General features: G+C 40.4%; 2 protein-coding genes and 1 non-coding gene across 7 annotated transcripts; 2 read left to right on the forward strand and 1 right to left on the reverse strand.

Annotated features, from left to right (window-relative positions):
• The first annotated feature begins 2,011 nt into the window (after positions 1–2,011).
• On the forward strand, positions 2,012–8,101 carry LOC103723300 (protein NRT1/ PTR FAMILY 8.2-like). The gene is made up of 4 exons (XM_039118422.1): positions 2,012–2,191; positions 2,281–2,498; positions 3,685–4,280; positions 6,939–8,101. The coding sequence occupies exons 1-4, from the start codon at positions 2,014–2,016 to the stop codon at positions 7,789–7,791; spliced, it is 1,845 nt and encodes a 614-aa protein (XP_038974350.1). The 5' UTR covers positions 2,012–2,013; the 3' UTR covers positions 7,792–8,101.
• Positions 8,102–9,359: 1,258 nt separating this feature from the next.
• On the reverse strand, positions 9,360–9,432 carry TRNAA-CGC. Its single transcript has one exon. It is a non-coding gene; the product is annotated as a tRNA-Ala (tRNA).
• Positions 9,433–9,663: 231 nt separating this feature from the next.
• On the forward strand, positions 9,664–12,102 carry LOC103723299 (shugoshin-1-like). Of its 5 annotated transcripts, none has more exons than XM_008814180.4 (10): positions 9,664–9,800; positions 9,952–10,136; positions 10,238–10,275; positions 10,393–10,501; positions 10,616–10,639; positions 10,825–10,893; positions 10,979–11,035; positions 11,116–11,224; positions 11,310–11,370; positions 11,470–12,102. In XM_008814180.4, exons 2-10 carry the CDS (start codon positions 9,987–9,989, stop codon positions 11,810–11,812), a joined length of 960 nt encoding a protein of 319 aa, XP_008812402.2. In that variant the 5' UTR covers positions 9,664–9,800; positions 9,952–9,986; the 3' UTR covers positions 11,813–12,102. The 5 variants fall into 5 exon arrangements, with proteins under 5 accessions (XP_008812402.2, XP_017702181.2, XP_038974351.1 ...); XM_017846692.3 differs by having other exon boundaries at positions 11,473–12,102; XM_039118423.1 differs by having other exon boundaries at positions 11,476–12,102.
• The last annotated feature ends 3,609 nt before the right edge of the window (positions 12,103–15,711 follow it).

Genomic DNA, 15,711 nt, shown 5'->3' on the forward strand with positions numbered 1-15,711 from the left:
TACAATTCTTTGAAAGATTTTTCAAATTTATTTTAAAATTTAAAAGAAAAATTTTAAGCCCGGTTATGGCAGGCCGGAGCCGGTTGCCCAGGAAAACTAGCCCAGGTGCGCGAGACAGCTGGCAGGCTGGCAAAACGAAATATGAACAGCCCAGGCAACCTGGCATTACTAAAAAAATAAAAGAAATAATGCTACTACGCAAGACCTGGTTATTTTATGACCGAGGATAAGAGGAAGCAGCACAAGTAGCAGTTGTTGACGTCAGATCATCCCCCAAACTTATACCCATCGGGACGGCAGTTTTGAATCCTTCTCCATCGACTACGTACTCTTCCTTGGAAGCCTTTCTGCCACCCTGCACCATTTCCATGCACGAAGAGAAAACGATATTTGGAACGCTTCCAAGATCAAGCCTGCAACCCACTTCTAGATTGTCAGAACTCAGAAATCATGCTGATTCATTCTGCAAGAGACTCGATCCGTTTCTGATGATGATCAGGAGGATATAGTGTAGTGTATATAGTTTTTTTTTTTTCATGTACAACATGCACCTCTTTTTATGGATTAATTTATTCGCAAACTATAAGCTCTCTTGCATAAACTCTCACATTTGACTTACAATATTGTAGTAAAGAAAATGACTCTTTACCAAAAAAAAAGAAAAAGAAAATGACTCTCTGTTGAAAGAGAACAAAAGGCATGCTGCAGGAGAATATTATGAAGAAGCTTCAATTGCGTGCCATGTTTAGGTGACAGTTCTTAAATTTTGTTATTGGTAGATTCTTGCGAAATTCTCTTCGCTGATCCAAACCCATCACAAAAAAAAAGAATTTATCTATATTCTAGAACCATTTGATCAAAATCTAACTCCTTCGATGATCAGTTGTTGATGAGATGATATCCAGTCCAAACTTCAACCTATCTAGAAGCGATGAAATATATATGTTTTCTTCCACATGACAAAACTATTTACCAATTTAAGAAACTAGATTAATTTTATGAACTTTTATGTATAATTAATTATCTATTTTCTGATATTTGGTAAGCTATATGTAAGTGTTAAATAAACTTATGCAATCTGGTTTAGTTGGTTAAATCTAGCTGTAATCATATATGAACTTTTTCTTTTTTGGTGGTGAATTATATGAACGAATGTTTGACGTCTAATTATTATTGTAACTCTGCATTTGATAAATGCTCTGTTTCATTTTTGATTGCTGTCTTTTTAGTATTTTTCCTCCTTATGCAAGTGATCAACAAATAAAAGTATATTTTTATTTTTGAGGGAAAAAGGTAGTCTTTGTAGAGTGATGTATGAACAAATGGCAGAATCCGAGCAGATTGGAGCCAGATGGGTGTGTTTTGTTGGAACGGACTCACGAGTCCGAGTCTTCTGCGCAAGTGACGAAGAAACCCAATTCCAGGAATTCATAGCTGCCATAACAGCTGTAAATTTGAATTTCAAATTCATTCAAATTTGAATTTTAAATTCATTCAAATTTGGATTTCAAATTCATTCAAATTTGGATTTCAAATTCATTCAAATTTGGACTCACCAGAAGAGGAATTCTTAGCTATTATAACAGCTGCCAACTTTGGACTCACTAGAAGAGGAATTCTTAACTGTTTGCTCAAAATTTGAATTTCAAATTCATTCGAATTTAAATTTTGAATGTGCTATACTTGTATACATTTTCCGGCTGGTGCAACAGCTCTGTTTTTCTGCTTTTTGATTTTTTTTAACTATATCCGTACATATATATATATATATATATATATGTGTGTGTGTGTGTGTGTGTGTGTGTGTGATATTTTTGCTTTAGCAAAGAAAAGAAAAGAAAAGAAAAGAAAAGAAAAGAAGGAAGAAGGTGCATTGTGCATGATATGGTACACGTTTTTGAGCCCATCCGACCGTAGAAAGCTGGAACGCTAAACCTAGCCGGACAGCTGCTACCCAACTGTACTGGCAATAATTGCCGCCTGCGGCCAACCCCCCAAATAAATCCCAGACACATGCACTCTCCTCCTCCATTCCGTCCACAGGCCGAAGTAACAGCAATGGAGGTCGAAGCCGCCGGCGGTGGTGACGATATGACCACGCACTTGGTGAGCAACGGCTCCGTCGACATCAGAGGAAGGCCAGCGGACAAGCGGAAGACAGGAGGGTGGAAAGCCTCCCCCTTCATCATAGGTAAATAACTTCGACTCCTTCTAGCTAAGAAGAATATTTACTGTGATAAGTGTGAGGCTCTGATGTATTTGTGAATGAATTGTTGCTAGCGAACGAGGTGGCGGAGAGGATGGCCTTCTATGCCATAGCAGTGAACATGGTGACGTACTTGGTGAAGGAGATGCACCAGTCGCTGCCGGACGCCGCCACCCACACCACCGACTGGATCGGGGCGGCCTTCATCCTCACCATCCTCGGCGCATTCCTCGCTGACGCCTACCTTGGCCGGTTCTTGACCATTGTCATCTTTTCATGCATCTATGCAGTGGTATGGTTCTAATTTTTTGTTCAAGTTCTTAGTTTTTTGATTGCATGCTTAGGAGCATGGAGGGTGTGTTATTGCGTCAAACATATCATGCAGACGGCTTGAAGACCACAGTAACAAAATGCTTTTAATCTCTACCTGTCTTTTTGTCTGTCTCCCTGTGCGTGCCTCTATTTGGCTGGCTCCTGCCAGTCCATTCCACCAACAGGGAGATGGTGAGTTTAGCAGATCACTATTCCCCAGTGCTGCCAGTCCATTGACAGAGGAAAATAAATACAAGAATTTAATGCTCACCGGAATGCTACATGAAGTAACAAAGAAATGAAATAATGAAAATAAAAAAAAAAATCCATCAAGTCAGACATTGTCTTCGAATTTTGGAGGGAGCATATGTATCGTGTATTTTTCTTCCGGGCTTTGAGAGAATTAAGTTTCACATCAGAATGGTTAAGATAGTTTCTATTTTTTTTAAAAAAAAATTATCTATATTTTTCTGAACTTGCAATTTGAATCCCTCAATCTCTGGGCTTATTTTGTTTTTAGTTTAGTTCTCTAAATAAAATTTGAGGTATAACCTAAAGATAATAAAATTCACATGATCACCAGTATCAGGACAGGTTTTGCCCAAAAGTTTGACATGAAAAACTCTTGGTTAAGAATGGTACAGGGTAAAACTAGAGACAGGATGGAGTGGGTAACCATTCTGAATAGATAACCGAGAATAAATTCTTCGCTTTTCTCAACTGAGAACATCACATTCTTGTTAGTTTATCCTTAGCTAGTGCTAAGGTTCTTATCCTGATTCTTTAGTTCAAAACTATGCTTTTAATGTTACAAATTTTTCAGAACATTTTAAAAAAAAACATTTTTATCTAGAATGTTTCTGTTTCCTCAAAATCTCATAAAAATCTAGGGATGTTGAGAAATAAAAATCAAGGCAGATTATTTTTTTCCAGAACTTTATATAAGACCATTTAGCCTCTCCAGATTGTTAAAGGAAAATTTTGTTGACTGTTGAGTCCTGATCTTCTCAAAAAAATTGTTGACTTCTAAGCAGTGAAACCTAGCAGACTTCTTGAGCTCTCGCTATTGCTGCATGAAGTACTAGGATAAAAAAGACTAAAAATTTCTCCCACATTAACATGGATATATATAGTTATGGTGAGCTCAATCTCTGCTGTTGTCTCAGGGTATGATACTGCTGACTCTGTCGGCCTCCGTCGACGGTCTCCGTCCGCCGCCACCGCCATGCGTGCCGGGCTTGCCAGGCAGCGTGTGCAAGCCAGCGACCTCCAAACAGACTGCATTCCTCTACACAGCACTGGCGCTCATCGCGCTCGGGACCGGGGGCATCAAGCCATGCGTCTCCTCCTTCGGGGCCGACCAGTTCGACGAGGCCGACAAGAATGAGGCCCACAAGAAGTACTCCTTCTTCAACTGGTTCTTCTTTGCCATCAACATGGGAGTCCTCCTTGCAATAACACTCATGGTGTTTGTCGAGGAGAGGATGGGGTGGGGCTGGGGATTCGGGGTGCCGGCGGCCTCCACGATGGTGTCGATACTGGTGCTTGTTGCCGGGGCTCGGTTCTACAGGTATCAGAGGCCGGTGGGTAGCGCTTTTACAAGGTTTGTGCAGGTGGTGGCGGCGGCGTGCCGGAACCATGCAAAGGGGGTGGTGGTGGCGGCGGCGAGTGGAGGAGTGAGGGAGGAGGAGCTGTACGAGGTGAAGACCAAGGAGTCGGATATAGTTGGCGCTCCGAAGCTGCCCCACACGAACCAATACAGGTTTGGTATCTCTCTTTTTTTCCCCCTTTTTTTAATTAAATTAAAAAATTCTGCATTTATTACAATTACATCCAACTACTTATAAAATACACACTTATATTCAATTAAATTAACAGCATTAAAAAATTTATTTATCTCATATAAAAAATTAAAACTATTTTTGAACGAGGAGGAGAGTATGCACATCCTTTTTTTATATCATTGGATGGCCGAAAGATTATTTTAATTATTTTTTAATTTTTTTTCTCATATGACATCTAGATTCTATTTAAAATTAACATTTGATTAATATTTTATTAAATTATAAATTAAAATATTGAATAAAAATATATGTTAAGAAGGTAGGCGTAGATTTTTTATTAAATATAAATGTAACTTATTTCTAATCCCATTTTTTTTATTTTTTATTTTTTACTTTCCTCTGTGCCTACTTGTGTGCATGCGCTTTCTGCCAGGGGAGTTTGACTAGTGTGACAACCTCGTTCCAATTTCCAAACTCTCCAGATTCCTGTTTCAGAAGTTTTGTTTCATCAAGTCCTTTGGTTGAGTACCAATTAATGATTAGTCCTTACACATCTATCTTCAGATTTAATCCATTACATCCACTTTGACTTATTTTTTCACAAATATGTAAGTTGTTTTACATAAAAACGAAAATTAAGAAATCAAGGACTGAGAATAAAGTGTTCAGTTAACAGGACTAAACATAAGAAGACAATCAAATCTAGTATTCTGCTGCTGCTGTTGTTATTTTTCTTTTTTCTTCCTCGTAGTGAGACAAAACTAGTTTTGTATGGATTTGTAGAAAGATGCTGGATGGGTAATCTATAGCAAGTCATGCAGTTCATTAAAGGCTCTTGGAATTAATTCATTGTTACATTTATATATATATATCAAAAAAAATCATTGCTGCATTTTGGAATTTTAGATCTAGTTTGCAAGGGATTACACACTGCAGAAGGGTGTTATTCTGTGTTATCCCTGGAAGTACTCCCAAACAAGTTATTCTTGCGAAACGGGACTGCTCATCCTTAACAATATGGTCAAAGAGAGGATAAACGGGGATGGGTGGTTCTTTAGGTACACCGAAACAGAGTTATGTCAATTTTTTTTATCCCTGTTGCTTAGTGAAAAGGCAAAAACATCTATTTCTTAGTAAAATGTATAACTTAAAATAGCAAGAGAATACTTGTCTTTTTTATTCAAAAAGTGATCATCATATAATAATTATATTTTGGTACTAGGTAATGATTACGTGCATGGAGATTAAAAATTTGTTCCAAACATTAATTTCATGTTTATCCCTGCTTATCCCTTATCAGTACTGGCTGTACCTATCAAGGATGACAATAAATAATTCCTGAGTTGAATATTCTGCTTGCAAATAATCTATTCTGGTTTTACTTTCACAAAGTTCGTGGAGGCCTGCAAACTAAGCAGCTTTGTTTAAGGGGGGAAAAAAATATAACATGAGGCTTTTATGTGTAGAAACAGGTTAGGTATTGAATATTTGGCTTCCAGTGTGAAACAGTTGGCTGACACATGGTTTTCCATTTCAATCAGCTCATTTAAGAATGTTACGAGTTTTCTGATAAAGACTTTTTTAAGTTCTTATGACAAGCTAAGAAAACCCTCTGCACATAAGGGACGGCTACAAAGAACTTGTAAAAAAGTTCCTCTCTTTACTCTAAACAGTTTCTGGGCTATTGGACACCTGATTATTTGGCCTTTTCCTTTTGTTATTATGTTCCTTTTGGTAGATGAATGTGAGTCCAATTCAGACCAAACATTAAAAGATGGATCATTTGGTTTCTCGCAAATTATGAGAAATTCTTAAACAATCTATAGAAGTGGCTCAAGTGTTTATAATGGACACGGGACAAACACAATGGATTCAGTAGTATAACGCTAAGGTTGTAAGTGAACTAGATTGACCTGCTTTTGGTATGGAATGACCTGAAATAACTTGGTCTAATCCAAGCTGAAAAATATATAATACATGGATCAAAATTGAATTATTAAGTGACACTGCCCATATTATACCCTCCTTAAATTTATAGTTAAGGAACTAATTTATTTTTGTTCATAACACACATTTTTTGTGATAATTTACGAATTCAGCAAAAATAAAAAAAAGTTGATTGAGTGGATCTGTAATGATCCAGGACCTTATCCAACAAAGATAATCAGAAGTGTTCCCTAGTTCATATTGATATTATGTATAACAATTCAGATCCTCGTATAAAAAATTTAGTCAAAAATTATTATTTAATTTTTTTGATCTTGTATAAATATTCAATACATTTCCGATATATAACCGATGCAGGGCTAAAACACCCTTCCTTACAGTCTTTACAGATTCATGCACTTTAGTAGAGATATATAACACTAAATTCGAGCCAAAATACATAATGAAGGTTCCTTTATGTTGGTTTTCATATGAGGTTCCTTGTTGTTTAGACCTAGAAAAATTTTTACCACTTATCTGTATCTTGCTTGTCTCAGTATCGATTATGATACACCCCTTTGGTAATAATTGTTACATCACCAAATAGCACACAATGGTACATATAAGACCACATCACTAATATTCAGCACCAACATACATGCTAACTCCTTAATTAACCTCTCTAACCTGAACCCATGCATTGCTCTTAGGTTTTTGGACAAGGCAGCCGTTGTCACTGATGTCAAAGACATTGGCACCAGCAGATGGAGGCTTTGCACTGTGACTCAAGTAGAGGAGTTCAAATGCTTCGTAAGAGTCCTACCTGTATGGGCCTCCACCATAGCCCTCTCCATCTCATTCGCCCAGCTTTCCACCTTGTTCATCAGCCAGGCGACCATCATGGACCGGAAGCTCGGTCCCCACTTCGCCATTTCCCCAGGCTCGGTCTCCGTCTTCGCCGCCATTAACGCCCTCCTCCTCGTCCCCATCTACGAGGGCCTTGTTGTCCCCTTCCTCCGCCGTTTCACGGGCCATCGCCGCGGCATCACCTCCCTCCAACGCATGGGAGTCGGCCTTTTCATATCCATATTTGCCTTCTTCTCCGCTGCTGTAGTCGAGAAGAAGCGACGAGACCATGCCGAGGCTACGAGCATGAGCGTGTTCTGGCTGCTACCTCAGTACTTCCTCATGGGCAGCGCTGAAGTGTTCACGTATGTAGGCCAACTGGAGTTCTTCTACGACGAGGCCACCGATGGGACTCGAAGTCTTAGCAGTGCTATGTTCCTTAGTGAGATCGGGATTGGGAGCTGGTTGAGCACTGCTTTGGTGAAGATTGTTGGGAGAACTACAGGCGGAGTGGAGAAGGGGTGGCTTAGAAACAATCTCAACCAGAGCCGGCTGGACTGCTTCTACTGGGTGTTGTGTGGTATCAATGTGGTCAATTTCTTTGTGTATCTGGTGGTTGCTCGGCTTTACAGGGGAAGGGATGGGTCCTATGGGACTGTGATAGATGCAGTGGTCATAAAGGATGAGGCCGATGAGAAATCTACAGCGGAACCATGATCTCCATTGACATATGCGTCTGTAGAGATACCAGGCATGTTTTGGTTCAGGTTGATCATTTGGCATCATGCATATTCTCCCCAAGGCGTGAAGAAGACTTGTGAAAGTCTAAAGCATGTTTTGTTTTGTATTCATACACTTTGATGCCGTTCGTTGCGTTTTATTCATGGCTTAGTTTATATGATGTATTAGGTTAAGGTGCTAGAATTTAAGGTTATAAGGCTGGAAGAAAGTTACACTGGAGGGTGGGAAGATAATCAGTATTGATATTTGCATGCGGAAATGATATTATTTACTTAACTGAACCTTCTTTATTCTTTGTACTCATTTTTCTTAGCTTTGATTTCCAAATTCACATATGAAGAAACTGTAATAAAGCTGGTGCGTTTCATTCATGATCGATGCATATATGTTTCCAGCCGAACGATATATTGTTGATCGGGCAAATCGATGGAGGTTCTCTTCCCTCTTTGGGACGTATATAAACATAAAAGCATCAATAATTTCCATCCGCAAGCCACTCTAATGCTTGAATTTAGCTTGGATCGCCACCACCGTCCAAATTAAACACCCCAATATTTCCATAGATATATTCACCTGAATTTTCGTTTCTGACTCATGCTACAACAATTCCAAGAACTTCTCAACCCATGCTCGTCCCACTCATATTACAATTTTAGAACTTTGTCAAATCAATAATGTAAAAGCTATAGGCAGCCCTTTTATGCAAGAATTTTATCATTCCAGTTAACAACATCCCGGCCTATCTATGATAACCTTTTGATGCCATATGCTCCAAGATCAAGATAAGTAGCAATGGTTGCTAATTACATGGATTTTCACTAGCACCATGGTTTATAATGTGCACTCCAGTGTGCGTTGGTCATGTGAATGACTCATACATATCAAGGTGGAGATAACTTACTGATTCCTCTTATTTCATCTTCATCACAGGCGGACACATGTATATGCAAGCCACTATATTTCTCGATGGTTTGGTCCACCCCGATCAAAATAGACCAGTAGCTACATACAAATTGAGTACATTTTTTTATGATAGTACCTTATTTAGGTGCCATTATTATTGCTGCAATGTTGTACATATAATAAGACTTGGATTTCAAGTTAGTTCGCTCCAATTTGTTTTTTTAAATTGAATATTAAATATTTGGTAAATTTAGCTCTTACTTTTTTTTCTTACCAAATTACTCTCTTATTTTGAAGGCAAATTGACATGGAGATATAAAGGTGGAGACAACTTATTGATTTCTTTTTATTTCATCTTCATCACAGACGGACACACAAGCTACTATATTTCTCGATGGTTTGGTCCACTTTGATCAAAATAGACTAATAGCTACATACAGATTGAGTATATTTTTTTATGATAGTTCCTTATTTAGGTAGCATTATTATTGCTGCAATGCTGTACATATAAAGACTTGAATTTCAATCTAGTTCGCTCTCAAAAAAAAAAAAAACTTTAAATTGTATATTAAAAAATTGGCAAATTTAGCGCTCACTTTTTTGTTACCAAAATACTCTCTTATTTTAAAGGAAAAACGACATGGAGGTGCGGGGAATCGAACCCCGTGCCTCTCGCATGCGAAGCGAGCGCTCTACCATATGAGCTACACCCCCTGATGCTGGAACTTTTACTTGAAACTCTAATATCATCCAAATTTCCTAACTTCAAGTCTACTACTCCGAACCGTTAGGTGATGAGCTAAGCAGGCACCAGACGGCCCCCGACTCAGGCTCGGATTGCTTGACTTTGGAAGCTAGGCTCGGACTACCCAGCTTCGGATAGTCGTTGCCTATCCGAACCTCATCCCCCACACCGCGATCTTCCCCTACACTCTTTCTGTAGCTCCATCTATTTCATATCTCGGCCGCCGTGAAAGGTTTTATAAGGCGGAGATAGAATTCCTGGGAGCTCTCTTCTTGGTCGTCCATAGAGGGAGTTGGCCTTCTTCACCCGGAAACTGACGTCCTTGAAGGCCTTGGGTGTAATTCCCTAACCTACTTTTTTCATATTTCCCCTTAAAAACCGATCTTTCTCTCTTCTTCTGGGGTCTTCTATGTTAATTCTAGGGTTAGGGTTTGGGTATTCTTGTTTTGTTTGCGTTGGGGTGTAATGAAATTCTGATTGGATGGCAGCGGGGATTCCCAAGGGGGAAGGCAACCAGAAGACGATGACGTCACTGATAACGAGGAAGAGGCTCTCGGACATCACCAATTTGACGAGCATCAGGAGGTCGCCAAGATCCAAAGCGGAGGATCAAGAAATGGTGAAGGCCGTACCCACTGTGAGTGCTAAGAATTACATTTCCCAACTCCTCACGGTAACCCCCCATTCTTGGTTTCATCTCTTGTTATCCTCTCTTCCTAAGACTTAAAAAGAGGGGTTTTTCTGACCTATTGGTGGTTTTGGACCCAATTCCAGGAAAATTCCGCTCTTTCGAAGATAATTGAGGAGAAAAAGTATGTTCTTTTCTGTGAAAGATTGATGGTACAATAGATTTTTTTCTCCTCCCTTTTAATTTGATTCAAGTGGAATTCTTTTAATTCATTTGTCCTTTGATTTTGGTCATCGAACAGTAAAATCATAGATATGAACGGCATCGAGTTGCGGAAGCTCCGATTCATGCTGCAGAAAGCACATCAGCAGAATGCACAGTTCGCACATACTAACTCTCAGATGCTAGCGGTTCGTTCTTTATCCTATCCTCTCCTGTTCTTTAATTGCACTGATAACAAACACTTCTTTTGTTTTCTTAAAATTTTCCATTCCATTCAACCATGTTTTGCTTTTGATTTGCAGGAGTTCAATTTAGGTAAAGACAGAGTAAGTTGTTCTCTCTTTCCTTTGCTATATGTGTTTCTACATAGTGAACTACAAAGGAAACTTATATCATGGTTTCAGAAAGCTAGAAATTTTCTTATTCCATCCTGTATGAATGTACCATTAAAAACATTGTACCGCTTCTGGTGATAGTCGAAATTTGTGATATTGTATTTATTTGTATGAAGTTAAAAGCAATGCAGCATGAGCTTGGATGCATGACAGCAGCTCTCAGAACAAAGACTTTAGAACTGGAGGTCTGGCACCTGTTAACACTACCTCATGTTTTTCTATTGATCTTTCATGTGAATTCTGAAGCAATAACACATTTTTTTCTCCCAGGAAGTAAAGAAACTTTATAAACAACACAAACAACCATACAAGAATATAAACATTGTGGTATTTAGCAATTTGATCTATTTTAACATTTGAAATTGTTCGTCAAGCCATGGATGCTGATAATGCTCCAAAATTTACAGTTTAAGGAGAATAAAAACAAGTTGGCAGAGTTTGTGCCAGACGCATCCCATCTAGCTAGTTACCAGAAGGCTTGCAGTCCCAATGGGAAGCGCAAACTGAGAAGTCGATGTAAATTGGATTTTTTTTTTCTTGATATCTGATATCCATCTCAGACACTTCCCCACTTTTTCAATTCTAATTTCTATTCTTTCAGCCCTAGGAACTACTACATTACCTCAACAAGTTGCTGCAAAAGAGAAGAACGAATGCAGAAAGTAATACATGCTTTACTTTGACTTTGTGATGGTACAATATTTCAAGTTTTTCACCATTGAATCCTGTATTCAATAATGTCCATGGGCCTTTCACATTAGTAGCAGGTCTTTGAGAAGGAGATCCAGTAATCTGAATGCTGAGCATTGTGAACCTACCGAGGGATTGTTCGAAATAGAGGATATAAAATTTCCAATCCGTTCTCTGACCAGTGACCCCATGCATGAAGACAATTCTGCTCAGCTAGAACCTTCCTCAGCTCAACCCAAATCAGATGCCATCATGAACCCTGTAAAGGTTGAATTACAGGAAGAAAAGAGCTCATCAAAAGATCATCAAGGGTCAAGGAGATCATCACTTGGAAGGCCTATGCGGAGGGCAGCTGAGAAGGTCAATTCTTACAAGGAAGTGCCTCTCAATGTCAAAATGAGAAGAAACGAGTAAGTGGTTAGAAGAGATGCTCAACCAGGTGATGACAAGTCCAAAATTGACATGCTCATCCATGTTGTAGGATGCATGATACAGTTTGATTTTTTTGTACTGAATTACCTTAGTGAAGTCTTAACTGATAGAGGTTTTGTATTTTGGTTATTGGTAAATGATCATGATACTGCCTCACTGATTTTGAGCAGCACTCTTATTCTGGGTATTTAGGAAAATTGATAGATGCTTTTGAGAAAATTATACTATCCTTTCAACTGAATGCAAGTTTTTGGCTGCTGCCTTTATGAACATGAGCTTTCGCATTTTTCTTGTGCGAGTAATCGATGTATGCTTTTGTTAAGTTCAAAAATTTATTTTTGTAGATTAATAATTTCTAGACCTTATATGTCAACTATTATAAAATTTAGTATAGGTGTGATAAAGTTTCTCTCTTTACACCTGCAAGCGCATTTGATATGACAATTTATCCATTTGGCTGATGAATGTCAAAACCTATAGAAAACTTTATTGTATTAAACCATACAATCATGGGCTTTTCTCTTATTCTAAGATTTATGATTTTCCATAACAGCGGATGTTCCGTCTCAAAAATCTGCCCTTATCTAACGTCTTGAATTTGAAAATTTTGATATGTCTGTTGGCCAAATAGCCGCAGTCAACGAATTCATTAGGCAATCGGGCTTTTTTCTTTTTTTCTTGAAAGCAGGCAAGGTGAATGGGAACTGACTGCAGAAAGCCCCGGTTTTGATTGAGCAGGCGGTCAAGCCGAAGCTTCCTGTGCAGGTGAGGCGTCGGTCGGTCCTAGAAACGGCGGCAGCGGCGCGAGGAGTTAACGACCGGACGTAGGCAATCCAAAGACTCATACTCTCACACGGTCATTCTAGCTTAGATCGTGGCTTTCTACATGGGTTTATAAGCGCCTTGTAGATGCGCTCATCTCCTACTGCCAGATAAAGAATGGATCGAATCTAACCTTTCCGTGATGGAATCTCCGTCTATCTCCAGAAGGCCCAGTTCCTATCCACTTTGCCGAGGAGAGAGAACTATCAGATAACTCCTGCTAGACAGAAAGGTGCAAAAGTCCACAAGTCCAATTTACCTCGCCTCGGAGGGAGAGCTTTTATTCGACATAGACTAATACTGTCACGCCCCGAACCCGAACCTAGGCCCGGGACGCGCCAGACGCCGCACACCCGCACGGCAGACCGCACGGGCGTGCAAGGCTGAATAATCAGACACTCAAGTCACAACATCAGATCTCAATATCAATACTAAAAATCTATCATTTATGATAATCAAATCAATAATTCAATTTCAAATGTCTCAAATAAAGTTGATAACATTTATTTACAAGATCAATTACTTATGACAAAATGAATCTAAATCTATCTATGTCCAGTGTCATAAGTCCTCTCCTCCCGAATCCCCCATCAATCATCTCCTGCAATTATGTCAAAAACAGGTATGAGCTACAACAGCTCAGTAGGTAACAACATGCATAAAGTCACGATAACATGTATTAAAGCATATGCAATGTAACTACAGGTCATGTGCACAAAATAAATATGATGATCCGCAAACCAATCCGATACTCAAGTAATATATATATACCATCTCAGTCTATCACATCACGCATAACATAATCCACAGATCAAACCGCATGACTACGACCACATCACCCAGTGGCATGGTCACACCGAAGTGTCAACACTCTGCTCCTAATGGAGCCCTGCACCGCAGTGCTGCACCCCAGGGTGCCCAATCTCTGCTCCTCAGAGCATGCTCCGCAGAGCCAAAACACCCCATAGTGCCGGAACTAGTTCCTCATACAAGTCGACAGGGCCAACGTTTCCACCCCATTGGCGGGAATCCTAGACAATAGTCACGCGGTCTCCAAAATCACATCCACAATTTCCAACAATCAAACTTAATATAAACATAAGTTTTCAAAACCAATATCTACATAATAGATTTTCAGATGATCGATTTCCAGTCAAAACATGCTTCTAAATAATAATGATGCCAAGAATATAAAACATATCAATATGCTGGAAATAATCATACACATATGCATAATACATGTAAATCATACTTTGAGCAAGGTTACCTACCTGGGCTCGCTTAAAAATTCCTGCCACAGATATCACGAACCCCTGATTAAACATAAATATTAATTATTTAATTAATTAAGAAACATAATTTAAACTAATTCCAATCCCCTAAACTCCTAAGTTCATAGATCCAAGAATAAGTAAACTAGATCCCAAAAATCAGAATTCTTTAGACCCAAACCAATTGTGGCCCAACACAGATTAGGCCCAAATGAACCAGACCAGATTACAGGTCCAAATCAGATCTCGGGCCCAAACCAAACCAGCCCACAAATCCAATCAGACCCAACTCAGCCCAAAGACAGGTCCCTAGCCCAAATTCTTGACTCAAATTCAGACCCTAATCAAAACCCATTCACGGAATAGGTGGAACCGGTTCACAGTTTAGACCCGGTTCAAAGTCTGGTTCACCATTAAAGCACAGATTTCAAAGCAAGGAAAAAAAAACACCCAGGCCGAATAAAGAAGGAGAAGAAGAAAGAGAAGAAGAAGAAGGAAGAGAAGAAGAAGAAGAAGAAGAAAGGAAAAGGAAGGAGGGGGGTGCTGGTGGTCCCGATCGGCCCTCGGCGGTCGACCGTGGCCCTCGGCGGCGGCGTTCGGCCAGCCGCCGTCGGCTACCCAACCTTCACGAGCGGCGCCGGACGAGAAAAGGAAGAGAAGAAGGAGAGGAAGAAGGGAGGAAAGAGAGGGAGACCGGGGCTGGAAGCCCGGCCCCCGTTCACCCACCTCCGGCCGAACCCGTTTCGGCCGGATTGACCCCGGCCGGCCACCGTCGGCCGGACGAATCTCACACAAGAAACTTCCCCGAAACAGGGGAAGTGAAATCGATTGAAAATACCATCAAAATGATAAAAAAAAACATGTCTTTCTCACCTCCGGTCGTCGACGAAAGGATCCCCGGCGGCGTTGGCGGCTCCGGCGGCGGGGGGGCTCCGGCGATCCTCTCACAAAGAGGGAAAAACGAAGAGGAGAAGGTTTGAACTTTCAGAAGAATGGGAGCTCCTCTTAGAGTTTCTCAAAGAGAGAGAGAGGGAGAGAGGGAGAGAGGGAGAGAGGGGAAGAGGGAAGAGGGGGGTGGGGTGGAGATCCCGCTGGCCGTTCGGCCGGCGTGGTCATCGTGGTCACCCCCACGATGACTCAACTGAAGTCGGCACCCCTTGCCGACTTCAGTATGTTGGGCCCTAGGACGGGCCCAACTCAGGTCTTCACACTCTAACCAACTAAAAAGAAATTTCGTCCTCGAAATTAAAACATACCTCAATCCGAGAACAAGGCAGGAAACTTCTCTCTCATCTCCTCCTCCAGCTCCCAAGTAGCTTCTCTCTTACTGTGATTGCTCCACTGGACCTTGACATATGGGATAGTGCGTCTTCTCAAGACTTGGTCCTTCCTATCCACTATACGGACAGGCTGCTCCACATATGTAAGATCGGCGCGAAGCTGCAAAGGTGCCACATCAATCACATGATTTGGATCAGCAATATACTTCCTCAGCATGGAGACATGAAATACAGAATGAACTCCCGATAGAGCAGGTGGAAGTGCCAGTCTATAAGCAACAGATCCAACTCTCTCGAGAATCTCGAAGGGTCCCACATATCTCGGACTGATCTTGCCTCGAACTCCAAACCGCATGATCCCTTTAGAAGGGGATACTCTGAGGAACACATGATCTCCGACCTGAAATTCCAATTCCCGCCTCCTGATATCTGCATAGCTTTTCTGTCTGCTCTGAGCTGTTCGGAGTCGTTCTCTGATCAACTGAATCTTTTCCACTGTCTGCTGCAC

Source organism: Phoenix dactylifera, unplaced genomic scaffold (assembly GCF_009389715.1).
Source record: "Phoenix dactylifera cultivar Barhee BC4 unplaced genomic scaffold, palm_55x_up_171113_PBpolish2nd_filt_p 000346F, whole genome shotgun sequence".
In the NCBI taxonomy this organism is placed as follows: Eukaryota; Viridiplantae; Streptophyta; class Magnoliopsida; order Arecales; family Arecaceae; genus Phoenix; species Phoenix dactylifera.